Here is a 25,939-nt window from a genome sequence, read left to right as displayed (position 1 = left end):
GTCTCCAAGAGGTTATCCACGCACCATCCATCAAACCACCACTGACCGTCATCTTCTTAGAATCAGCTACGGGTACTCAGCCATAAAAAGAATGAAATGGTGCCATTTGCAGCAACATGGATGGTCCCAGAGAGTGTCACGCTGAGTGGAATGGGTCAGACAGAGACAGACAAATATCATATCATATCGCTTATATGAGAAATCTAAAACACAGCTGGACACACGAAATACTTACAAAACAGAAACAGAGTCACAGATGTAGAAAACAGACTTATGGTTACCAGGAGGGAAAGGAGGGAGGAGGGGTAAATTGGGAGATTGGGATTGACATATATACAATACTATTAATATAATAGTATAATATAATACATTAAAATATGAAGTATGCAACTAATAATGATTTATGGTATAACACAGAGAACTCTTCTCAATACTCTGTAATGAACTAAATGGGAAAAGAATCTAAAGAAGAGTAGATACATGTGTAACTGATCCACTTTGCTCTATACCTGAAACTAACACAACATTGTAAATCAACTATACTCCTATAAAAATTTTTAAAAGTATACTATACTCAAACATTAAAATCCACACAGCCCACTAAACACTGTTTCAGAGATGTATGATATCAAAATTGTTGACCATACATCACTACATGAAAACAGAAAGTTGAAAAATGTATGGAATGAGCCCAGTTTCATTAAACATGCACACATATACATATCTAGTAGAAATGCGGGATGAATAAATCAAAATGTTAAGGATGACTATTTTGGGGGGATACTATGTTATAATTTATAATTTTATGTATAACTTAACTTTCAATGACTATGTATCACTTTTGTAGTAAGAAAAAATTATATGAGGGCTTTTCTTTAAAAAAAAAAAAGGTATCATAGGGATGAAAGGATACCAAAAGATGTTCTTTAAATGTCACTGAACTATGTCTCTAGTTTGCATTTAACCAATACACCAGTCAAAATTGATGGAGTTTTTAATTTACAAGTTAACCAGGAGATTTATTTATAAAGACATATGTTTGGGACTTCCCTGGAGGTGCAGTGGTTAAGACTCCGAGCTCTCAATGCAGGGAACCTGGGTTCAATCCCTGGTCCGGGAACTAGATCCCACATGCCACAACTAAAGATCCCACATGCCACAACTAAGACCTGGCACAGCCCATAAATAAGTAAAAATAACCTTTTTTTTTTTTTTTTAAAAAAAAAGACATATTACTTTAAGACACCTTCCGCCTCTTTTATACAACCCCACCACAGTTAGTATGCAGTTCAATAAATACTTGTTGACTAGAACTGAATCATCTAGTGTAAAATTTTTATAAATGGTTGAGAGGAGGAAGAGCCCAGTGAAGTTCATACTCTACAGATGAAGCAAGTTCCTCCATTCTACTTCAAACACACTTGGCACTGTCTGTCAGCATCACCTTCTTGTTAAATCTCTTACCATGGCTTCCATCGCAGCTCATCCTCCCAGTCATCCTTCCGTTTCAGTGTCCACTGATCACTCACTGTGCTGGGGATCCTCTTCCTCCTCGGAACTGTGGTCGTCCCCTCCACACTACCCCCATGCACTAGCCTGCCGCTTTCTGCATTCTTCTCCCCATAAATCATTTCCTCGGTGAGTTCATCCACAGTCATGGCATTATCTACCACCTGAGTTTCAGGAGGAACATGACCTTGTTTCCCTGGGTGTGCGCTAGTGTGCTGTCATTGTGACATATACAAGGCATTTTGATATTGCGCAACACTAATGATTAGAATTTTACAGTGTAACTCACCAAGGGGAAGACTGTTTGGAGGATGTGAAGAGGAGTTGTTGGCATCAGTGGCCGTAAACTCCTTCCTCCATGCCATAAAGTAAACCAAATAACAATACACAAATAGAAGAGGTCAGCAAAGCATGCGTTTAAAACTCTCAGGATAATGGTATCATACTTTGTTTGGAGAAGGAAGAAACTAAGTAAATGAAACAATTAGCCAACAAAATATTTTTTAAAGGCCTTAGATTCTCTATTTATAAAACTCACTTATATGAACAAAGTATATATTTTTATTAATCATAACTCTGTTTTTTATTTTTCTGGTGGTTGGTCCTAGTTGGCTGACCACCTTACTCTTATGGATTCAGCTTCAAAACAAATCTCCTTAACTGCCTCCCTCCCCTTCCAATCAGATTTCTTCCCTGAAGATTCTATATAGAAATTGCAAGCCACCACTGGGCTTATAGATTCATTATTTAGACCCAGAGTATGTATAGATCATAGGTCCTGAAATAAGCTAAGGGTTACAAGCATCCCTCAGACCCAGTACATGGAACATAGAGGTTATAGACTTTTGGAATAGGAGGATGGCAATTTGGGGCCAATTTTTGAATAATCCTGGCAGGAAAGAAAGCACATGATAGAAAGTGCCACAGAATACTACTACACAGGAAAAGTCGTCAAAAGCCTTAAGGCCATGAGCGAGACTGAGCCCACCTAACCTTGCACCTAAAGCAGTTAGAAAAAGCGCAACACCACCCCCCACAAAGATCAGAGCAGAAACAAATGAAAAAAGAAATGAAGACTGGGCCCAGATACGAGTCCAGAATAACAGATATAAAAGCCAAGCTTCACTGAAAGGTAGAACCACTTTAACATAATGAATATGTTTCAGTCAAGCAAGAGAAGATGACGACTGAGAATAGAACTGTCAAGGCCCAGAGCCACCAGCGCCCCAGAGAGGGTAAAGGAAACACCTACATCACCTCGGCCTATGAAGCTGGGCAGTGCCCTGTGGTGACTGCTCATTAGGGGTGCATAAGGGGGTGCCTTCCAGGGCTGGCCAGCCAAGCAGAGGGGTTATTAGAAATATGTATATCTGTACACACTGCTGCATTTAAAATAGACTACCAACAGTACCTACTGTCCAGCACAGGGAACTCTGCTCACTGTTAATGACCTAGTGAGAAAAGAATTTGAAAAAGGATACATGTATCTGTATAACTGAATGCCGTACACTTGAAACTAATACATTGTAAGTCAACTATACTCCAATATAAAATAATTTTTTTTTAAAAAGGGAAGTATGTATATATGGAGGCTACTTCTCAGAAAGGGCAAGCTAGCTAAACTAAATTAAAGATCAAGAACCAAGGCGAGGACTTCCCTGGTGCCTCAGTGGTAAAGAATCTGCCTGCCAATGCAGGAGACTCAGGTTTGATCCCAGATCTGGGAAGATCCCACATGTCACAGAGCAACTAAGCCCGTGTGCAAAATAAATAAATAAAATTATTTTAAAAAAAAAAGAATCAAGGGGAACCAACTGGGCATCAGAATCAGAGTGGTGAAGACAGAGAAAAACATGAGAATAAAATTCTAGGAAGTGATAAGAACACAACAAAATCTGTGGGAGGTCTCAGGTCCATTGACTGGGATTCACTCTGATTCTTCTGAATGTCTCACCAGGTTGAAGGCAGAGCCTTGAGAGGAACACATCTGTGTGGGAACGATTTCCTTCTCCTGAGTCCCTGCTAGCTTCAGATTTGACAGACAGAAGGCTGCCAGGTCACTGAGGCAGCCAAGGAGCTCCAGCTGTGCTCCCCTGGTCCTCTGTCGGTCACCTACCCCATCAAACATCATAGGTAGCTTCAGCACCATCACAAGTCCAGCCAAACGCTAACACGTCTCTAGAGTAAACTATAATAGCACACCTTCTGTGACACCACACTTCGAGCTTCTTCCAACTGACAGGCAGTTATCTCCCAGTTTCTAACTGACTCTTCCTTCTCTCGGGTCAATTAGTGTTTCTTGAGGCTCTACTCTGGATTTTCTCTACCCAACCCTCTGTCTACAATTATATCTATACTCATAAATCCAATGACCATTTCTACATCTTAAGGATGAATCACCAGTCCATTTCTGACAGATCTAAATTAACATATCCAGTTGTATACTGGATCTCTTCGCTTGATGGCCTTGCAAGCACTTTGAACTCTGATGTCCAAAACCTGACATGTGATTTCTTCCCCAGATATCTTCCCACCACAGTGTTCTTTTACTCAGTAAAAGAAAGGATGGTTCTTTTACTACCATCCACTCACATGCTCAAACCAAAAACCCAAGTCATCCTTGAATTCTCCACTTCCCTTACTTTCCAAATCCATGTCTTGCTGGATATACCCTCAAATATATCCTCAAATCGACCCACTTCTCCTTTGCTTCTACCCTATAGAGTCCAAACCACCATCATCTTTCACATGGACTGACGTAACAGCCCCTCAGCTTGTCTCCCAGCATCCAGTGTTGCTCCTCTCCAGTCCTCTGTCTGTAAAACAGCCAAAATGCAGTGCTGGCAATGTCCTTCCTCTGCGTAGAACAAGGATGAGCTACAAACACCTACTCATGGATTTCACTGCACACCATGATCCAGCCCCTGCCTACCTCTTGAGCCTCATCTCACATCACATCCCTTCCCTCCCCGTCTAGGCTCCAGAGGCACTGAACTTCTTTCATTCCTTTCATATCTGTCACCTTTGCACATACTGTTCTCTCTTCCTGAAACGTTCTTTCCACCTCTCACCCGATCACCTCAGAATCACTCCTAAGATCACAGAGTAAACATCACTGCTTCCTTTGTGGACAAGATCCCCCCAAAAATGTGTTTTCCAGTAATGTTTTGTGCTTTCTCGGTAATATTTTCCAAACCTAATATTGCTCAAACTTTATTATAGTTACTTGTGCTTATTCCCTTATTTCTTACTAAAGGTTATATCCTCAGCGCCCAGCACACTGTATGGCATAAAAGACTCAGTTAGTATTAGAATAAATGAGAAAATGAGTCAGTGACAAAATCCAAGTAATTTGGATATGACTCTTCAAAAAAGGGGCTCCTCAAGGTGAGTCAGATCAGATCAAAGGCAGATGCCAGGGGAAACAGCAGATCACAGGACTCTGTCCTCCCGTGTCTGACCAGGCTAGGTGAGTGGATGTGTTCCAGCTGTCTGGCTCTTCCTTGGAGATGGGTGCCCCAGGGCTGAGTCACTGGTGGTGCTGAGGCAGGCGCACATGGGAAGGCAGTCCCGTTGCACCTGAGCGCACAGAGCACCCATCCTAACCTCCCTCGGAGGGGCCGCACCAGCCCCTCTCGGAAACACATACGCAGGCCTGCATCATTCCATACTCAGTCCCACACTGCTCAGGCTCCCCTGGTGGGTCAGCGCTAAAGAATCCGCCTGCCAATGCAGGAGACACGGGTTTGATGGGGAAGATCCCCTGGAGCAGATAATGGCACCCCACTCCAGTATTCTTGCCTGGTGGGCTACAGTCCATGGGTTTGCAAAAGAGGCAGACACGACTTAGCGACTGAGCAATGACAAAGATACTGCTGAGACTCTCTTGAATGAAAATATCCGTCTCTCACACAGTTGCCTCACCCTGCTTCTCTAATCAGGGATAGATCTGGATGCTAGATGGGAAGGGGACTTCGTAGCAGCAGGATAGAGTTGAACTCCTTGAGCAGGTGATCCTCTGGCTTCCTGCATCTCTAGGACAACGTTCCTTTGCCCCTGTTTGCTGCATATTCTGCTGGCTGGTACAACTCTTGGGTCATCCTGAGCCTAGAAATAGCCTGAGTAGCACCCTCTGGCAGATGAAATCGCACTGTCTTTCCCAGCACTATCTTCCTGAGCCTCGTTGTAAAGCCTATCACACTTCTCAGATGCTTGTATTTTCAGCACAGATGCAACAGGAACCCTTCACAGTCTCTGTACCAAGGGCTTCCCTGTCCCACATGGAGATGACCCACATCTTAACCTCCAGGGTCAAACATTTTCACTGATGCTTCTCTCCACTTAATGTCTACATTTTTCCACTTATTATCCAGTTCCAGTCTTACTGGGCTATGTCCAGGCTCAGTAAGAACGAGGGCCATGATGGTCTAGACATCCGCTATTGATAGATGAAGGTGACTGATGATACACACGATGTGTGTGCTGGCCCTTAATCTCTTCTTTCTTGAATCCTTTATCCAAGTTAATCAACCCTCCTCATTCATATCTGCCAAATTCCAACTTACCTTTCAGGTCTAGTTCAAGATTTGTTTCTTCTTTAAAGATCAGCCTAAGCCACTGGTCCATAAAGAAGGCAGAGTGCCAAAGAATTGATGCTTTTGAACTGTGGTGCTGGAGAAGACTCCTGAGAGTCCCTTGGACAGCAAGAAGATCAAACCAGTTGATCTTAAGGGAAATCCACCCTGAACACTCATTGGAAGGACTGATGCTGAAGCTGAAGCTACAGTGTCTTGGTCACTTGATGTGAACAGCCAACTCATTGCAAAAGTCCCTGATGCTGGGAGAGATTGAGGGCAGGAGGAGAATGGGGTGTCAGAGGACGCAATGGGTGGATGGCATCACTGACCCAATGGACGTGAACTTGGGCAGACTTCGGGAGATGGTGAGGGAGGGAGGCCTGGCGTGCTACAGTCCACGGAGTCGCAGAGAGTCAGACATGCCTGGGTGACTAAACAACAACAAGCCACACTGATCTCATTCCGCTCTGGATTAACACCACTTCCTCTCTGGTTATCCAGTGTTAGTACTAGTTTATAAATGTTCATAGTAAGCAGTGATTATTACTGATGTTTGCGGTGGCTTGAACAATGGTGGAATAGTTAACAGAAATAAATTATGGCTAGTTTTAAAGAACATATGAATGGTTTGTTATAGAAGATATCTGGCTCTCTGGTTATCAGGAAAGAGACTGAGGAGTTCTTTGAAGATACAATTACTGAACTCTTTTGGCAAAGACATCAGAAGTAGGATTGGAGACAAAGATACTCCAAGATACTGTTTAGCTCAAACCAAGGAAGATAACGTAAAACACAGTCTCTGTACCTTAGTAGTACCAGGAGCACGAGCCCGCTTATGATTTTCCATCCGGTACTGCGACACCGCTTCCTGTATTGCATTATAGCAGGCTGTACACAGCCTGAGATTCCCTTTTCTCTACAGATCAGTGACCCTTTGTGCAAAGAGGTTCTTGCTCAATCATATAATGAGTATATTGCCAAGGATCTACTACTTGGGGAATCAGAGATAGAGGCAGTAATGTTTTCTTGACTTTGCCATGCACACAGTGGCTACTCACTAAAACACAGCCTCTCCCATTAATACGTGAACTCTGTGGAGCAAGGATGTTGTCTAGTGTGTTTACTAATGTATCTCTAGTGCCCGATTCACACAGCAGGTGATGATACATATTTTACTAGTGAACAGATAGTACACAATATTAGATGAAGAGAAGACACAGAAGAAAAGTTTAATAATTCTGTTCTAGAGTGTATCAGTTTTTGAGAGAGGTCTTTATTTTAGATTCTTCCTTTCCTGCTGCACCTGCTGTGCAGTGAGGACAAAGTGACCAACATGGATCATAAACATAAACAGACTCAAATGTGAAAGTTAAAACTATAAAACGTCTACATATAGAGGAAAACACAGGAGAAAATCTTTGTGACTTTGGTATAAACAAAAAAAGTTATACAGGTCACAAAAAGGACTAACTAGATAAGGAAAAAGTAAGAAATTAGACTTCATCAAAAATTTAAACTTCTGGTCTTCAAAAGATACCATAAAAAAAAAAAAAAAGGCAAGTCACTAACATGGGCAAATACTTTCAATTCATATACTCACAGAAGACTTGTATCCAAACTATTTTAAAACCTTTATAATAAAAAGAATATATAAAGAACTCTTACAATGCAATAACAAGAAGCCAGACATTCCAATTCTTTAAATGGGCAAAAGATTTAAGAAGACTTCACCAAATTTAAGATAGGTGGCAACCAAGCACATGAAAAGATGTTCAGTATCATTAGTCATTGAGAAAATGCAAACTAAAACCACAATGAGATACCACTGCACACCTACTAAAATAATTGTTTTTTAACTGACAATACCAAGTGCTGAAGGAGATGCAGAAACCTGGAATTTTCACAGAATGCTGGTAACTATAAAATCGTACAGCCACTTTGGAAAAATTTGGCAGTTTTTTCTTTATCAAGTTAAACATTCACTTACCACAGGACCTAAGATTTCACTCCAAGGTATCTGTCCAAGGAAAGTGCATACATATCTACAAAGACTTGTATGGGAATGTTCAAAACTGGAAGGTGGAAACAAATGTCCATCAACAGGTGAATGGATAAACTGTGGTTTATTCAACAATGAAATACTGCCCCACAACAGAAGGGATGAACCATTGATATACACAGAAACATGGATGGATATCAAAAACAACACTGAATTAAAGAAGCCATACACAGGATACATACCATACGATTCCATTTATACAAAGCTCTAGAGTAGGCAAAACTGATCTATGGAGAAATCTGATCACTGGATGTCTGGGGTGGGTAGAGAGAGATGATTGCAATGGGCAAAGAGGGATTTTGGGAGGGTGACAGAAATGTTCTACATACTGACTGCAGAGATGATTACACAGATGTAGATACCTGTCAAAACTCACTGATCACACATTTCAAATGGGTTCATCTTGTTTGAATTTTTCACAGATGTGTATTACTTCTGTAGTTTAAAAAGATCTGTTGTCCTTTTAAAACTCTTCTAACTGGTCAGGCTTGGTTAGTGAGAGAAGCAGGTTTTTAAGATGCTTATATAAAAGGGATTACTGTGAGTAATTATATAAACAGACTATAATCACTAAAAGTTGGCTATGAGCCACCAGATATTACTAGCATGTTTTTGTCACAAAGTTAACAATAATTCTGTCAAACTTACCTGATAGACAATTTAAAATTTTTTAAGCAAAAAAATAAAATTAAAAAATAAATAAAATGGGCACATCTTCTATGTAAATTATATTTCAATAAAATTGAAAAAATAATTATTTTACAACAGTTAAGGAGTTAAGTCTTTTTTGTTATCAATAGTGGCTGGCCAACAAGTTACTACAAAGGTTAATCAGTCCATTGTAGGATAAGAGTATCCTTGATCCATCAGCCTCTGAAACATATCAGAGGAACAGCTTCTCTTACCAGCAGAAAATCAAGGAATTTGCTTTGCAATTCACAGAAGTTAGAGTGTGAATTTGTACACCCTCTTGTGATTAACTGGAATTAATTTTCAAAAAGTCAGGCCTAAGCTATGTTAAAGTGAAAGTGAAAGTCGCTCAGTCATGTCCAACTCTTTGCGACCCCATGGACTATAGAGTCCATGGAATTCTCCAGGCCAGAATACTGGAGTGTAGCCTTTCCCTTCTTTAAGGGATCTTCCCAACCCAGGGATCGAACCCAGGTCACCTGCATTGCGGGTAGATTCTTTACCAGCTGAGCCACCAGGGAAGCCCATGTTAAAAAGTGAAGAAAGGTATTTTTTATCAGGTTAATGCTTCAAAAGTAAACAATTCCCACTGTGAGAAAACAAAGAACTTCTGGCATGTACTCTGATTGGCGTCTGGACCTTCCAAAGAGGGCAGCACACACGCATGGCAGGCAGATGGACAGAAATGCCTCCCTGACCACACTCTATGAGGCACACAGTGGAAGAATAGCCTCTCCATCAGAGGAGCAGGTTGTTAGAACAGCCAGAGGGATAAGGTTTTTATTTGTAAGTGGGCTCACAAACGTTTATTATTATGGTCTTTTTTTTTTTTTTTTTAACTGTCAGTCACTGAAAAGGCTTTCTCTGCAAACACAGAAAGGGAAGAAAGCAAAGTAAATCTGCCAACTTCCCTCTCCAGCTGCCTTCCCTTACCCTTCTCCTTTCCCCCATCCCCTTAACTCAATACCCCTCAATCACTAGCAAAGGTTAAAACCACACCAGGGGGCTTGGTTGAACCAAAAGAAAAGGCAGGCCTAGGATCTGGATGACTTGATAGATAAGAAGTGGGGGAGGGTGACTGCATTCAATGAACTCTCATTTCTAGTTCCATTTCTAGTTCTCATTTCTAGTTCCAGCATCTTAATAGCACACGAATGTCCTGTCCAGCGATTAACTCTTCTGCTCTGTGCAAAGCCCTGCTGGGAGAATAAAATGAAATGTCTGACCTCCCTTGCCAGAAACCAAGGGACATCCTAGGGACTCCTTCCCCTAGACCTTTCTCTCTCTATCCTGATGGAGCCATAGATGGCCCTTGACTTAAGCTTGGCCAATCAAATAATCTCATGGAAATTTATTTCTTTCAGAGTGATGCAAGAGGCAAAGACATGGCTTGCAGTGGAGCCAGGCAAGACAACCAAGCAGTTTCTTTCTCTTGTCAGTTCCAAGCCTGGATCCTTAGGTTTCCCATCCATCCTGTGAGGCTTTCTTCCGTGGAGAAATACATATTTTAAGTTTCCCACCTCCCTCCCCTACCCCTCATCCTTTTTTAATATCCCCCCATCAGAGTTAATGTCTGGTTTGGTGGTGGTGGTGGTGTTTTTTCAATTTCTATATATCCCATTTTCTATATATCCATTTTTAAAAAATGCATGTATGTGTCATATAAATTGGATTATATTATACATGTTGTTACACAACATGCTTTTCCTGAGCTGTGATCTTCTACTTCTTTTGTATTGTCTCATCATTTCTGATTAAAGATGTACACAAAAATCTTACCAAAGTTGGAGTCTATGGACAGGGTGGGACTCAGTTAATCTATTACATAGCCCATTTATTACTAATAAGAGAATGGGCTCAAGTTCATCTGGCTGAACAAGGATTCTAAAGAATGCCAACTATGTGTGAGGCTCTGAAGTTCTTACAGGCAACATAAGGGTTCTTGAGCAGAGAAATCTCATGATGAAGACAATGTTTCATGAAGAATAACATCACAACAGCAAGTATAAGAGACAAGACAGAGACCCTGGACAGCAGAGAGACTAGTTCAGTGGCTAATAGAGGAGTAGATCTAAAGAAATAACACTCTATATTACAGTGGTGGTCAGAAAAATGGAGAGAAACTTTACTGAATATTAAGAAGGTAGACTAGTAGAGTGGAAAAAACAATGTTTTGCAGTTAGAAGAGCTAGATTTCAATTCCAAGACTGAAATTTATTAGCTATGTGATATTTGGTAATATATTTCCTTGCTCCATATCTTTTTCTCTGTCAATAAAATGAAGAACCTGGAATATCAGGGCTTTAAGTTTCAGGGATTTTTTCCCCAGCAAAACACCCGCTCCTCACATAGGGACAAGGTTCAGAGCCCCAGCTCTCCTTCATTATACCTCCCAGCCACTTTGTTGCAACTCTGAGGCATTCTTGAGGAATCAAGAAAGGACTAGGATACAACATTTGAGAAATCTTTAAAGGCTCTACTATCAACTCTAATATTCAATGACTCAAGGGGGTAAGTTTGGCAGAGATGTCTAGAAAAACAGTAATGATTTTAATAGTTACCACAGAATCAAATTAGAAAGGATGAACTGACTTCTGATAAATCTACCTGTTTCTCTTTACAGGTCAAATCCAGCTTAATTTCCAAAATCTCATCTAAATCTTGTGCAAATGGTAATCTAACCTCTATGCAAGCAATACAGTCACAAATAATTCACTGCCTAACAATTCAGCTCACTTCCACTTGAGGTCCTCTAACTGTTCAAATGTTCTTCCCTGTTAAGTCAAAACTGGTTCCCCATCACTGTCATCTGAAATGAAGGTCCTTATTCCACCTTGTGAAGCTAAACCAAGTAAATCTAAGCTCTCTCCCATAGGACAGTCCTTCAGTTGTTTGAGAAGAGCTCTCAAGTCTACTTTATTTCCGCCCCCCACCACCCCACTTATTCTCTCTTGCTCTGGCCTGCCAGGAATATTCCACAGAGGTGGCCAGCTCCACTTCTGGATCAAATCAGCAATTTCTAAGCATCTACCTAAAAGGAGATCTGCACTTCTTCAAGGCTTTAAAGAGTTAATCAAATCAGATGGTCTTCCTTGAAACAAATGACTAGCTTTATAATAAAGTGTAAATAGAACCTACATTCATTATCTGGAAACCATTATTTTCTTACTAAACTTGGAAGGAAAGTTATGACCAACCTTGACAGCATATTAAAAAGCAGAGACATTACTTTGTCAACAAAGGTCCATCTAGTCAAGGCTATGGTTTTTCCAGTAGTCATGTATGGATGTGAGAGTTGGACTATAAAGAAAGCTGAGTGCTAAAGAATTGATGCTTTTGAACTGCAGTGTTGGAGAAGACTCTTGAGAGTCCCTTGGACTGCAAGCAGATCCAACCAGTCCATCCTAAAGGAAATTAGTCCTGGGTGTTCATTGGAAGGACTGATGCTGAAGCTGAAACTCCAGCACTTTGGCCACCTGATGAGAAGAGCTGACTCATTTGAAAAGACCCTGATCTTGGGAAAGATTGAAGGCAGGAGGAGAAGGTGACAACAGAGGATGAGATGGTTAAATGGCATCAGTGACTCAAAGGACATGAGTTTGGGTAAACTCCAGGAGTTGGTGATGGACAGGGCGGCCTGGTGTGCTGCAGTCCATGGGGTCTCAAAGAGTCGGACACGACTGAGCGACTGAACTGAACTGAACTGAAACATTAGCTGGTCCCAGTGTATCAGAAGTAGATTGCTAAATCTTTTAACCCAAAGCAAACTGTGAAAACATCTAGCTAGGGATTCAAAAAGATTTAAGACTCAAGCTCCAAAGAAACAAGTATAAATAATACAAATAAATGGAAGCAGCCTGACTCCAAGCTTGTAATCTCATCAGTTCTCGGGGGAATGTAATTCTCACAGGTAACAAAATTTAATTATCACCAAGGTGACCTGGAATATCATTGTTAGTAAGAAAGCTTCATTCACAATTCTTCATCCCACCCATTCCATATTCCACCATGAGGTCTGCAAAATCAGGGTGTGTGGCTTAGGCATGTTTCTTCCAGTCTGGGTAATCTGGGGATGGGGACTAGGAAGTAGGACCGAGTCCCTAAGGAGAAAGCAAGCTGGCGTAGCCAGTCTGTGATGCCTGTGGGAGTGCTGAGACTTTATGGTTTCCTGTGCCCTGGTTGTCCTAGTAACCTGAGGCCTCCCTATTTGTGTTGGCATTGTGGGGCCAAGAGCGGAAGCAAAGCTGAAGTACCAGGAAGACTTGCAGGGAAAAAATGCGGGTAATGCAGCAGTTATGCCACAGAGGGTCAAGCCTAGGGCATAAGAATTACCAGACTTTGGGGAAGGGGGGGTAGTATCTTATAAAAATCAGATCTCCAGATTCTACTTCAAGCGTTTCTGATTCAGGAGATATAGGACGAGCTCAGGAACCTGAAATTTTAAGAAGCTACCTCCTAAGACAAAGATCACACTTTTGAAAACTCAGGGTAAGCAAACACATCAGCAGTTGAGGAGAAAAAGTCTCACCATCGATCAATTTCCGAAAGCTGATATTCTAGCATGGTAGTTCTGAATGTGGTAGGGGCGGGGGACAGAATTTCCCTCCAGGGAACACTTGGCAACGTCTGGAGATGCTTTAGACTGTCACATCTGAGAAGGTACCTCTGACACGCAGTGGGTAGAGGCTAGGGATGCTGCTAAACATCCTACAATATACAGAACCGCCCCTGCAACCAAGGATTATCCAGCCCAAAACATTAGTAATGCCATGGTTGAAAGGACATTCTGCCCCTCAACCCCATCACCTCCCAATCCACAGAAATCAATGTTACCTACGTATTCTTAGGTCATGGTACAGAGACTTATATGAGATCCCCTGGAAACCGCTTGAGAGGCCTAAATGATTATTTTAAATAGTGGTTTAAAAAGAATACAGATTGGGGCGGGGGCACCTCCCAGGTGATGCCAGTAGCAGAGACCCCGCCTGTTGGTGCAGGAGCCATGAGAGACGCGGGCTCGTTACCTGGGTCGGGGAGATCCCCTGCAGAAGGGCATGGAAACCCACTCCAGTATTCTTGCCTGGAGAATCCACTGAACAGAGGAGTCTGCTGGGGTACAGTCTGTGTGGTCACAAAGAGTCGGACACGACTGAAGCGACTTAGTACACATGCAGATAAGGAGGAGATGAAAATAACAGATAATAGAGAGAGGCAGGTATGGACAACAGTGGTGAGCTAAGAGGGGAGTCAAGGGAGGACAAGGCACTGGGTGACCTCAGAGGGAAACTCCTGGTGGATGTAGGCCATGAAGACCAGGGAGGAGAAGATAAACCTGTTAAGACATCATAGAACCAAAAAAAAGAAAAAGAAAGAAAGAAAATGAAGAAACTGTGAAGAAGTAGTTTTAGAATTTGCCAAGAACAGATCTGGAATGAAAAGAAAATGTTAGAGACACTTCTTCTCAAGAGTGATAAATAAGGATTTCTCAGCAATGATTTAAAAAAAAAAAAATGAGAGGCCCCTTAGAAAGAAATCAGGAATTATGTGAAGAAAGGAAAAATATAATTATTTATGCCCTTCTAGCCCTAATCACCCCCCAAGAAAGATGGATCCAGAAAAAGTTCCCTGGCCTCACTGAGCACAGACAATGAACGGGAAGCGGGGCTGGAGGACGAAGGGCCTGCCCAAGAACGCTTCTTTAAGGAGAAGGGGGCAGAGGTGGTGCTCAAGGAGCAGGAGGAGCAAGGTCGGAGGAGAGAAGGAGGGGCAAGGATGGGCAAGAGGGACTTCAGGGACTCCTGGGGACAGAGATCAAAGGAGGGGTTTTTGTTTTCAGTGTTGCTTTTGACATATGGGAGATGAGATAGAGCCTTCCTCTTCCATCTCTTCTGAGAAACGTCCAGTAAAAACCGACATTACTCATCAGGGCTCTGGGGTTGGGTTTGTGTTTCCCAGTTGTGACCACATGCAAGACTGGCCTCCAGACAGATAAAAGAGCTCAGTTACATGTTTTCACTATGTCTGAGGTGACCGTAAGATTTCTGGAGCAGCCGAAAGACAGCCAGTCCTGTGACAGTGTACCAACTCCTGGAGTTTGGGGCTACACTAACACAAGAGTCACATCTGGCCTCTTAAATTTAAATTAACTAAAGTCTAAAACTCCAGTCCTCAATCACAGTAGCCACATTTCAAGTGCTCAACAGGCACATGTGGCTAGTGGCTACTGATTAGGCAGGACAGGGAGCAAACACTTCCATCATAATAGAAAACTTCTACTGAACCGTGTGAAGAGTAAAGGAAAAAAGCTTAAATAGCTAACAAATAGCTTTCAAATTTTTAAAGAGCTGCTGCATTGAAAAAGAAGTCAATTTCCCCATACTGTTTCAAAGAGCAGAATTGTGGGAATGGATGAGATGCTAGCAAGGCAGACTTCTGCTGAACAACACACGAGTAGCTTAAAGCTAGCTGACCACAGAATGGGCCGCCTCCACTGCAGATGGCAGTAATCCATCCCATGCAGTAGAGACAGTCAAGCAAAGACCTCCTTGGCCATATTTCAGAGATAATAAAGAAGTAGATGCCTTCTCAGTATCTAGTGTTGGGTCTATAACTTTAAGAAAAGAGCAATTTACAAGTGAGATAAAAATGAAAGTCATAAATGGAATTTCAAAGGTTACTACTACCACAAGTAGACTGTGGGGCAAGCATGAAAAATTAAACCATCTAAATAGATAAGGAACTCAATCAGAATTAATGGTGTTTAGCTGGGGGTTAATTATTAGTGGTGGGGGCTATCATTTACATAGCAATTCGTAAGCAGAAAAAGTTAAAAAGAAAAATTTGGTAATAGTCCCAATGGTACAGTGACAACACAGGGCAATTTCAATATAGGTTATCAATGGAAACCTGACTATGGTTGAAATTGGTACTACAACCAAAGAATCTTTTATGTTCTCTGCCAGAGAGAATATGAGTTGTCTGGGTACAGCAACCATCTATTCTTGGGACTCTGGCCCCTTCATCTCATCCTCTCGCCATTCACCACAGCCTTACAAGTCATCTCTCTCAACTCTTGAAACTCAGTCGCCTCCAAACTGTCCCTTCATCTCCAGGAGAATGATTCCTCTCCTCCTCATCTGAATATAGAATGGCAAAGGATATTGTCTCTTAACCTTCTATCCTAGCTATGAATCTACCCACCCTCATCTTCCACTCCCAAATCTATTTGGCTTGCTCATAATGCAAAATATACTGAATAGACATATTCATAGCCATATACTGACTTATGGTTCTATTGTCTGTGTACTTTGGTATGTACATGTATATGAGAACATTCATGCACACACACATGATAACACCTGTTACTGGTAAGAATTTAGGAATCAGGCACCAGGCTAATGAAATGCACTATACACTGCCTAGCACAACGCCAAGCTTAAGTGGTCACTCAGGGGACTTTCCAGTAATAGCCCAGTCATGCTTCTGGATGCAAAACGTGGGAGGATGAGACTGAAGTAGAAGTGAATTTGAAAACTGTTTTTTCTTGCAGGAAATAAAATGGGGGAAAAAAGAATCTTGTGCTGTATCTACTGGAAGAATGTTTAGTCACAAGGAGAAGGTTGAACCCATGCTGAAAGTAAGCATAATAAGAGTGTACAGAATTTAGAGTAAGAAAAAGGTGATAGAAGAGGAAAGAAGACAGAAGTGGATCATGCAGAATAAATAAGGCCTAACCCTTTAAAAATCCCAGGTTTTACCAAAGAGAAAGGAAGAAAAAGATTTTCAGTACGAGAGAGTTTAGAGTTTAAGATGGAAAAGAGACAGAAAGGGCTGTAGGCTTTAAAAAAAAAAAAAATCAATGAAGAAGCAGCGGTGTATGTTGGCAAAGAGAAGTGTAGAGTTGAGAGGAGGGAGAGAATTTATGGTAGAGGAAGTTGGTGTGAAGTTTTCCTCTAAAGACGCCCAGCAGAGCAAAGAAGGAATGAAGGTAAAAGCCACTGGGAATAAGGTAGGGCTGGGGTTGAAACAGCACGAGAGAAAGGAACAGAGCCCAAAGTAGGAAATTATTTTCTTTTAAAAAAAACTAACTGACCCAGATTTCCTTGTTTGGGGCCAAAAGTAACTGGAATTTAAGGATCTTTAAAATAAACCACAACGATCCTAATCCTTGCAATTGCCTTTGGCCCAGGATAAAATAAAAGATCGTGATAGAATTAGTGTAAGTTTTTGACACTGTAGAGTTGATTTTAGAAGAGAAATCAGACAAATAAATTGCTATGTTTATAGAAATATTATTGAATAACACAACTTTAGCTCTATCTCTTTTTATCAGCCACAAGGTAAATATAGAAACTTTGTAGTTACATGTCCACAGAAGATAATAAGTAACCTAACATATATGGTAAAGTTGTTACTTGTCTTTCTGTACTGAATGCCAATGAAATGTTTTAATGGATTTAGGATATATAGTGCAGGTTAAAGGGCTGCACAGACAAAAGTTAGAGTTAAGAATAAAGACCATAAGATGGGGGACAGGAAAAGCAGAAGTTCTATGCCACTGACACAGAACTGGGGCATTAACAACACAAGAATTCCCACATGTCGGTGACAGGAATGAGGCGCAAAAGCAAGACAAAGGAAAAGACTCGATCTCATGTAACTGATCTTTGAGTTTTAAATCAAATACTGAATCAGATTCTTCAGCTTTTCTAGTTTTAAAAATTCAAATAACTTAAGCTGTTTGACAAATGTAGCCATGCAATTTTAAATGACTATAAAAATTAGAGGATCAATGCCTAGCCCTTTGGCAAAGACCAAAGATGGTAGTAGCACTAGACACAGATAACCTTGCCTCTAAGCTCCTCGTTATTACTTAAGTGACCATCGATTCTACTACCCACGAGGCCAATCCGCACTCCTTATCTCCATGCCTTAATCAAGGTCTTTAACGACTTCGTCACGATGGGACCCTGAGAGCCCTAACTCCCACTCGTCTCTAACCTGTTTCTCACTCTCGGGGTGCACCGGCATCTGGGGGGTGGCCATTTGCCCTTCCCACCTGGGGGGGGGGTGTCTTCCATCTAACACTCTGGTGAGCCTGTCCCTCGCTCCAGCCAGCAGCGCTCTCGCTCCACAGCCCCGCACTCCTCGCTGCCTTCCCGGGCCCTCCTCCCCGGGGCCCCGCTCCCTCGGCTGGCGGGGGCCGGCGGTTGGCGTCTCAGGTGTTCAAGCCCTGGGCGAACCCCAGACCCCGACCCCTCGGGGCCCTCCCCCCAGCTCTCTCTCGGCGCTTACACCACCCTCCCCGGGCTCCTTACTCCCAGCCGCCCCTTGGGGCTCTGGCCCCGGAATCTCCCCACGGCCGCTCCCAGTCCCTCCGGTCCTGCCCGGCTGGGGCGTCGGAATGCGCTCACTTCCTCCCGCCGCGCACCTGCCCGGCGCGGTTGGAGCGCCGCCCGGCCGGGCCTCCGGCGGATGTTTTTCTGTCCCCGCGTGGGCAGCGCGAGCCAGCCGTTCCTCCCGGCCCGAAAGCCAACCGCCGCGCCCCCCACAACTGGCATCCCCGCCAGCCATGCCCTAGGCATGCACGCACGCGCGCGCGTGCACACACCCCCTCCCCCGCAAGGGTGGCCCTGGTCCTGAGAAGCTCCACAGATGCACGCACGAGCCCGCACACCAGCAGGTGTTCAACCAACACCTCCCCGCCACGCACCTACCCCGCAACTTCTTGGAGAGGGCTCCTGTCTCCGCCCCAGACTTCCTGCAGAAGCAGCCCCCTACTCCTGCCCCTGTATGCCTACCTCCTCTTCACTGCAGGTCGGAACTCACCCCTGTCCCGTGACCTCACACACCAATACCCACTGGGTCCCCTCTGCCTACAGCACGACCACCACTCCCTTCAAGCTCTAGCTCTCTCACTAGCGTCTGCCCCCCATGGGGTTCGCTCTAGGTTGCAGGAGCAGAAGGAAGTCTATGGTCCAAGCATCAAGAGTGTCAGCTGGTGTCCCCACAAAGGCAGCAGCAGAACTACTGGCCATTGACAGGATTTCTGGGCCCTTGTGTTGGTCAAGCCTTTGAATCCACCTGCTCCAGCCCAGAGAATTCCAAGGCCATGCCTCCCACATGCCAGCCTACATCAGGGCACCCTGCTCCCCTGTTTGTTTGTTTTTGTTTGTTTGTTTTCCCCTCTTGCTGCTCCTCTGAGATGGAAAGTATATCAGACCTGACTAGGGAGGGCAAAGGTGCGGTACAGTCCTCATCTCCAGCCATGTAAGCTGTCTTCTTGGGAAAGGATAGGGAATTCGGAGGACTGATGAAGCTGTTTTTGAATGGTGACAAGGTGAGGGGAAGGGCAGTCCTCTAGAAGTCAGCCAGAAGTAGTTGGATTGGAACCCCTGGGTTACAGTGGGAGTCTAGAGGTAAATGGAACTGGAGACTTAGAAGGAAAAGAGAATAAATGCCAAAGTGATTGACCCTGTGGGTAGGAGAGTGATAGCTGGAACAGGGGTCTTCGGAGTGTGAAATAGTGAAAGAAATCCGGTGTGGCTGGGGCAGTTAACACCAAAGGCCGGCACTAGCCTCGTCAGAAAGGAGAACTGGAGAGCTCACAGGAGGATGGGAAGAAACTGTTCAGGACCCTTATGAGAAGAAGCAGGGGTCCCAAAGTTAGCTGGAAGGATGGAAAAAGGACATGTCTTCCCTGGAAGAAGTGGGGGTACTGACCTAGGAAAAGCAGGCTTATCAGCAACAGTTTCTCAAACTGGACATTTAGTTTCAAGGACACAAGGACCAAAACCATCCTGGAGGTAATTTTTGAAGGAAGTGGTAGGTTGCAAGGAGCATATGTGTGCAAGTGAAAGAAGTCTATAGCAGTCCCAACAGAAGCCGTGGGCCGTGCACACAGGACTCCTCCACATCACTCAAAGAATGGAACGTCTAGCACCGACCACAGCAGTTTACTCTTTCCGGAGGGCTATGTGCCAGGCACAGCGCTAGGAGCATGACATGCATTCTCTCGTGGAATCCTCTTGATGATCCTATGAGTTGGTATCACTATCCCAATTTATAGATAAGGGAACAGGTTTAGAGAGGTGAACTAATTTGCTCAATGACACATAGCTCTTTAGTAGAATTAGGATCTAAATCCAGAGTCCGACTCTACAACCTATGCTCTTAATCACCTCTCTTCAGGTTCTCCAGAACCTACAGGAAATCCAAAAGAGGATGTCAGAGGATACGTTCCTAAATCCTCATTCCGTAACGTACAGGAGAAAAGAGGGGCCTCCCTTGTGAAAGCTGGAATGACCCATACCGTGAGGGCACTTAGACATGTTCCTCTTTGAAAAGAACCATTCTTTGGTATGGCGAGATCTTTTATTTGCTGTGTGTTTGGGGTGATGAATAATCGATAGTCTTATCTCTGGGATGCCTATGAAAAACAAGAGACACCTGCCCCCAGCCCCCCACCCCTAGCCTCTGAGGGGCAGCCATGTCTCTAGGATACGGCAAGGAGACCCTGCCCAAGGGTCTGAGAGAAACATTCCCCACACCAGGTGCCCGCTCGCTCTCCTGGAGCCTCTGGCCGTCGCACCCTACTGCATCTCCTTGGTTTGGCTGGGGCACAGGATTAGCCATCCCCAGGAAATGCCTCCCTCCGGTCCAGGCAGGGATCCCAGCGTACACACCCCTGGAGAGAGAGTGTGTGAGTGTGAGTGTGTGTGTGTGTGTGTGTGTGTGTGTGTGTGTATTACGGGGCGGGGGGAGATGGTGGAATGCTTCCTTCTCTCCAGGCCAGGGAGAGTTCTGGGGACCACCTGGGGGCCCTCACCCCGCCCCCTCCTTGCTGGGGAAGTGCCCAGTCCAGCGCCCCTTCCCCGGCCACCCTCCTCCCCCTGGCTGTGCGGGGGCATGAATCAGCTCTCACAGCTTGTTAAAGCTAGACCTCTTGTTTTCATGCCCTCACCCCAGGAAACAGAGTTACGGCTTTTCCAGCTCCACTCAGCAGGGGGCCAGGGTCCTCACTTTATAAACATCCCCAAGCCTGCGAGAACAGAGGGCACGGAGATGGTGTGAGACAGGCGCCCAGGGGAGAGAGGCAGACGCTAAGGCTCAAGGAGAGGAACAGAGGAGAGCCGAGGAGACGAGGCCAGAGCAGCCGGAACGGAAACCAAGAGGGTCCGAAAGAGCTGTGCTGCCGGGATGGCCCCGAGGACGCTCTGGGCGGGACAGGCTACGGGAACGCGGGGAGGCTGGGGGGTCATCTGCTTGGTGGTATCTCTGCTCCTCCAGCACCCGGGCGTCCACAGCAAGTGCTACTTCCAAGCTCAAGGTAAAGCTGGGCGAGGCGTAAGGAAGGATGCGTGCTGAGGGCACCGGGAGGAAGGGCTCCGAGATGGTCCCCTGGCAGCAAACCCAGACTCCCTGGCGGTGGGACGCAGGAGAGGCCACACATGGGGGCAGCGTGCCCTTACCCCTCGGCTCTGGCACTAACATCTCCTGTTCTTCCCCAGCCCCCTGCCACTATGAGGGGAAGTATTTCACCCTGGGCGAGTCTTGGCTCCGCAAGGACTGCTTCCACTGCACCTGTCTGCATCCGGTCGGTGTGGGCTGCTGTGACACGTGAGTGACCAAAGGTGGCCAGAGAGAATGGCTCCGATGTGAGGGACGGAGAGCTGGCCAGGGTGTGACTAGATTGCTCTGATGTGAGAATGAATGGAGAAGCAGCCAGAGGCTGGCTGAACTTGACGGTACCGACAAGAAGGGGTGAGAGGCTTCAGGCTACAGAGTGAGGGGAGTTAGGTGGATCTGGAGGGAAACTATTCCTGCTATGAAATGAAAAAAATCCATATATGGCAGGCAAGAGAAATCCTGCAGGGCCGGGGGCACTGGGGAGACACGGGAGAAGCGCTGGGGAGGGGACGCGGGGCAGGGACAAAGGTGGACCTTCACTGTCCTGACCCTTCCCCTGTCCTTCGGTTCCCCAGGTCGCAGCATCCTATCGACTTCCCGGCGGGCTGTGAGGTACGCCAGGAGGCAGGAACATGCCAGTTCTCCCTCGTGCAAAAATCTGACCCTCGGCTGCCCTGCAAAGGGGGGGGGCCCGACCCAGAGTGGGGCTCAGCTAACACCCCTGCGCCTGCGGCGCCTGCTCCCCACTCCAGCTAAACGCGACTGACTGCCCTGCTGCTGACCGCCCACTGCTGCTGCCACTTCCAGGGAAACCACTAGCAGCTGCCGATCTATTCTGAATAAATAAGTTAACGCTCTAGCCGAAAGCCCGCCTCTCGTTATCTGTGCCACTGGACCCCAGGTGGAAACAACGGGCCCTACCAGAGCCCAGGGGCTGAGTTCTCAGGATCCTGAAGAAGGCTGTGGGCCAGGGTCAGATGGTTATAGTGCTGGTGCTGGGGCCGGGGGCCGCGTAGGAGGCCAGGGCAGGGCTTGTCGGCAGCACCTTGATGGGCAGGTCCCAGCTGAAGGTGTCCACGGGCACTTGCTCAGGCCCCGTCCAGGTGGCGGGCTCGGGCTGCTCCATGGGAGGTAGGAGCACCAAACCGGGTTCTCGGGAGGTGACAAACTCAAAATGCAAACGCCACTTCAAGGACACTGCGGTGGGGGGTAAAGATAAAGGCGGAAGTATTTAGAGGCCAGGAACAAAAGCCAGTGACAGATTGTGGTTAGCAAATTAGAAAACAAAAACAAAACCCTGTATTCAGGAAGAGCAGGTAAGTCATGGGGCAGGGAGCCAGGAGAGAGGATTTCGCTGAAGAAATCTAGTGTGTTGTCCCTGGAAATGTGACAATAAGGACAAGAGCATCAAGTACCTGAGAACCCAAGTGGGGGACAGTCAGGACTTGGTAGCTTGAAGCAAATGCTCTGCAGAATCAGAAGTAAGTGCACCACAGGGTCCCAGTGGGCAGGGGGAGAGGAAATCTGAGCAGCTGTTAAGAATTTAGGGGTCCGTGCACCCAAGAAACAGGCTGAAGGTCTGAGGAAGTGTTAAGGGTCAGAGGTTGGATGTGGAAACTTCTGGGTGTGTGTTAGGAACCAGGGTCCATTATAGTGTACCAAAGCACAGCGTTTTACCCTAGGCCCCAGCGATGGTCAGGGTCTCACCAATGGCTGTGCAAAAGCCTGGGGTGGAGCTGAGCGGGATGGGGAGAGAGAAGCTGGTTCTGGTCGTGTGTAGGCAGGACTCCTGGTGCCGGGCATGAGTGACGTGGGACACCGAGGGGGCACCTCCGGCCCCGCGACGCCGCTGGTAATCAGGCTGCACACGCTCCTCCGTCTGTAAGCTCACCGAGAACTGCGATCAAGAAGACAAGGGTGTGCAGGCAGGCGCGGGGACGCGCCGACTCTGGGCGGGAGGGCAGGCCGGCCGCACGCTGTTTCCCCAGAGGGCCCTGGGTGATGCCCACCTCTCCATGCCGCCTGTCTTTATGCAGGCCCGCTCCTTCCACCCTGACCTTTCAGACCCAGTTCCCCCAAAGCTCCTGCTCCTCTCTCACCTGCAAACAAGCTACAGTTCCTTCCCCTAAGTTTAAGGTCCCCACCACGTCCTCGCCAAGTCTGTATACAGATTTGAAGATGCCAAATGTCCCAACTTTTCCTCGGCCATCACTGATGTTGTACAGATCTGGGGAGAGAGGAACAGAGTAAGCCTGGGGTCCATACTGGGGAGTCCAAGAGGTGGGCCTTCCTTTATAATCATGAGCTATCTGTGGGTCCTCAGAAGAATGTGGCGGTTAGGAGAGTCTGGCTCTGAGACAGGAGTACTACGGGGGAGGAAGGGGCAGGGCAGTTCTGGAAGGATGCTCACGGAGGCTGCGGCAGGACGTGGCGGCCATAAGACGCTCCCCAGCAAGCTCGGTGAGCCACGAATCCTTCTTCCCACCTTCATCCTCCTCCAGGAACGGGCTGGATGGGGCTACAGCCTCATCCTGGGGAAACCGGACATCTTGGAGGCCTAGAGAGAGAGTGAGTGGAGGGGTGGTGGGAGAGAAGAGCAGTGGTTAGGGTTTTAGACTCCAACCTAACAGGGCTGAAGGTACAGGGCGCCACAACTGAGGGGCAGGCATCTCACCTGCGCTCCAGGACTTTATCTCCCCAACTCCCTCACACCTTGACTAAGATCAGGAAGCTTCCCTCCAGCCCCTTTCACAAACTCTCTAAAGAGCATTACTGCTTTGGTGAGGCTCTTCCCCAGCCCCTTGCTCCAGGAACCCTTGCTTACCAGTGAGCACAAGAACCCTCAGAGGGACCCTGAGTAAAGTGATGGGTGAGTTGACACGCTGGCAGCCAATGGTCAGTTTGTAGACATACTTGACTGACTGACCCCGAAACGAGGGTGGTCCCTCCACAGGCAGCACTTCGCTGTAGGAGTCTGGTTGGGAAGCAGCAGTCAGGGCAGCTGGAAGGAGCCAGGGCCCCTCCAGGAGCCGTGGAAGGCAATCCAGGGGCCAGGGGGCAGTCACTCACATGATTTGGACTCTCCAGGGTCTAGCCTCAGGTCACAGAAGAGGATTTTTGGTGGAGTAGAAAGGATACACTGACCCCTCTCACCTAAAAAAATAGAAGACTGCAACTTAATATCCACATTGTCTAGCAGTGGAGAAGGTGAGCACAGCAAGTGGGGGCAACCCTAACTAAGCCACCCCTCTTTGCTCAGGGAGAGACAGGAACAGCTTTATGCCCCCAAAGCAATAATTACACTCCACCACATCCCCAGTAGGACAGAGACTGGAATGACCCACCGCAACAATCTGACAACTTCACCCATCTGTAACAATGATTCCATCCCCTCTGAAGCCAAAGCCCCGCCTCTAACCTCGGTGTGGAAGAAAGACAGTCTGGCTCTCGGGCTGGGCATCGGGCTGGCTGGAGTCGGGCGGAGGTACTGCCACTCGACTCTCACTGGCGTGGAACTGGCAGTGGATTTGGGCGCTGGCCCAGGCCAGAGCCTCACTACCGGAGGGGGAAAAGAGGGCATCAGAGGGCAGTTCCTGACCTCACAAATGCTCTCCCAAACTCCCTACCACACTAAGACCAACGCAGTGAGCTGGCTGTCCTTCGGATCAGAGAATCCAGAACCCCAAAGAGAAACCATCATACAAAGAGAAGTGTGCCATGGGTAGCAGGGGGAGGAGAGAGGAAAGGCGAGCCGACGGCTGTGGCACCCGCACCTTCTGTTAACTAGCCCTTCCCTACAATGAGGGCACAATGAGCAAGGTGGTGGTGACGCAGCCCCAGCACAGCCTGAGCCCCGGCTCAGCACCACAGACCCCAGGCTTCCTCCCCGCAGGGCCGCCTTCTTCAGTACCAGTGTCCCCACCTGGACGCAGAAGTGGCCGTCGGGGGCAGGGGGTTGGTGACGGTCACCACACACTCCAGGGCCTCCCCTGCCAGAAACACTGGACCTCTGCTCAGCTCCGCCACCACTTCAATCATGGCAGCTCCGGGATCGGATCTAGAAGGAAACAAGGGGTGTCAGAGGTCAGTACCACGGCAGCGAAGGGCGTCTCGGGCGAGCCTGGGGGTGAGGACCGAGGAAACGGGCGTTCAGTACCACGGTGTCAGAGGGAAGCGCCCAGGTTTGGAGTGCGGGAAGGCGGAAGGCAGGTACGGCGGCAGCTGACCGGGCACTGCAGAGGGAGACGGCGCCGCTTAGGGTCCCAGCCCCCCGCCCCTATCGGCGCCAGGTCATCCCCCGTCTTCCCCGCCGGGACCCCCAGGCCGCCCCCGACCCCTTCCCTGGAGGTTCCACGTCCCAGCCCGGGGCCCCGGCCGCCCGGCACCTCGCGCCCAAGCCCGGATACCCCTCAGATCGAAACGGGGGGCCAGACTGAAACAGGGTACTCGGTGCCTCGAAGGCCCCGGCCGCCCGCCCCTCCGGGCCCGGGCCAAGTGCGTGGCTGCGGCCGCGGCAGAGGCGGGACTTCCCTCCGAGCCCCTTCCGGCCGGAAGCGCCGGGCCGGCTAGGCCGGAAGGGGCTCGGGGCGGGGGGGGCGGCCGCCCTGGGTCACCTTCCCACGGGCTGGTACCCGGGCGCGGGCGCCGCCCCGGACACCGGCCGGCGGGACCCGGCGCCCACCACTGGGGTGCCTGG

General features: G+C 47.0%; 2 protein-coding genes across 15 annotated transcripts; one reads left to right on the top strand and one right to left on the bottom strand.

The window, feature by feature from the left end:
- Positions 1–20,194: 20,194 nt before the first annotated feature.
- RGP1 (RGP1 homolog, RAB6A GEF complex partner 1) lies at positions 20,195–25,806 on the bottom strand. 14 transcript variants are annotated; one of them, XR_006338529.1, is made up of 12 exons: positions 25,629–25,806; positions 25,403–25,475; positions 25,166–25,300; positions 24,662–24,798; positions 24,313–24,396; positions 24,068–24,217; positions 23,654–23,800; positions 23,343–23,470; positions 22,951–23,140; positions 22,165–22,440; positions 20,798–20,875; positions 20,424–20,521 (listed from the first exon to the last, which is right to left on the bottom strand). XR_006338529.1 is itself a non-coding variant. In XM_043890577.1 (11 exons), exons 3-11 carry the CDS (start codon positions 25,279–25,281, stop codon positions 20,858–20,860), a joined length of 1,122 nt encoding a protein of 373 aa, XP_043746512.1. In that variant the 5' UTR covers positions 25,282–25,300; positions 25,403–25,475; positions 25,629–25,806; the 3' UTR covers positions 20,195–20,857. The 14 variants fall into 14 exon arrangements, 9 of the variants coding, with proteins under 9 accessions (XP_043746512.1, XP_043746504.1, XP_043746505.1 ...); XR_006338531.1 differs by having other exon boundaries at positions 22,289–22,440; XR_006338527.1 differs by having other exon boundaries at positions 20,195–20,875.
- Positions 20,736–21,999, top strand: LOC122685723 (microseminoprotein, prostate associated). Its single transcript, XM_043890591.1, has 3 exons — positions 20,736–21,163; positions 21,345–21,453; positions 21,819–21,999. Exons 1-3 carry the CDS (start codon positions 21,034–21,036, stop codon positions 21,997–21,999), a joined length of 420 nt encoding a protein of 139 aa, XP_043746526.1. The 5' UTR covers positions 20,736–21,033.
- Positions 25,807–25,939: the final 133 nt, after the last annotated feature.

Source organism: Cervus elaphus, chromosome 29 (assembly GCF_910594005.1).
Source record: "Cervus elaphus chromosome 29, mCerEla1.1, whole genome shotgun sequence".
Taxonomy (NCBI): domain Eukaryota; kingdom Metazoa; phylum Chordata; class Mammalia; order Artiodactyla; family Cervidae; genus Cervus; species Cervus elaphus.
The sequence above is the reverse complement of the archived record's forward strand: the minus strand, read 5'-3'. Positions and strand labels throughout refer to the sequence as shown.

Coding starts and splice junctions, on each gene's coding strand:
- LOC122685723 (XM_043890591.1), top strand. CDS start 21,034: ATGGCCCCGAGGACGCTCTGGGCGGGACAGGCTACGGGAACGCGGGGA. Junction 21,164..21,344: donor GTGCTACTTCCAAGCTCAAG/GTAAAGCTGGGC, acceptor GTTCTTCCCCAG/CCCCCTGCCACTATGAGGGG. Junction 21,454..21,818: donor GGTGTGGGCTGCTGTGACAC/GTGAGTGACCAA, acceptor TCGGTTCCCCAG/GTCGCAGCATCCTATCGACT.
- RGP1 (XM_043890570.1), bottom strand. CDS start 25,281: ATGATTGAAGTGGTGGCGGAGCTGAGCAGAGGTCCAGTGTTTCTGGCA. Junction 24,799..25,165: donor ACGGCCACTTCTGCGTCCAG/GTGGGGACACTG, acceptor CCCCTCCGGTAG/TGAGGCTCTGGCCTGGGCCA. Junction 23,471..23,653: donor CACGTCCTGCCGCAGCCTCC/GTGAGCATCCTT, acceptor CTCTCTCCCCAG/ATCTGTACAACATCAGTGAT.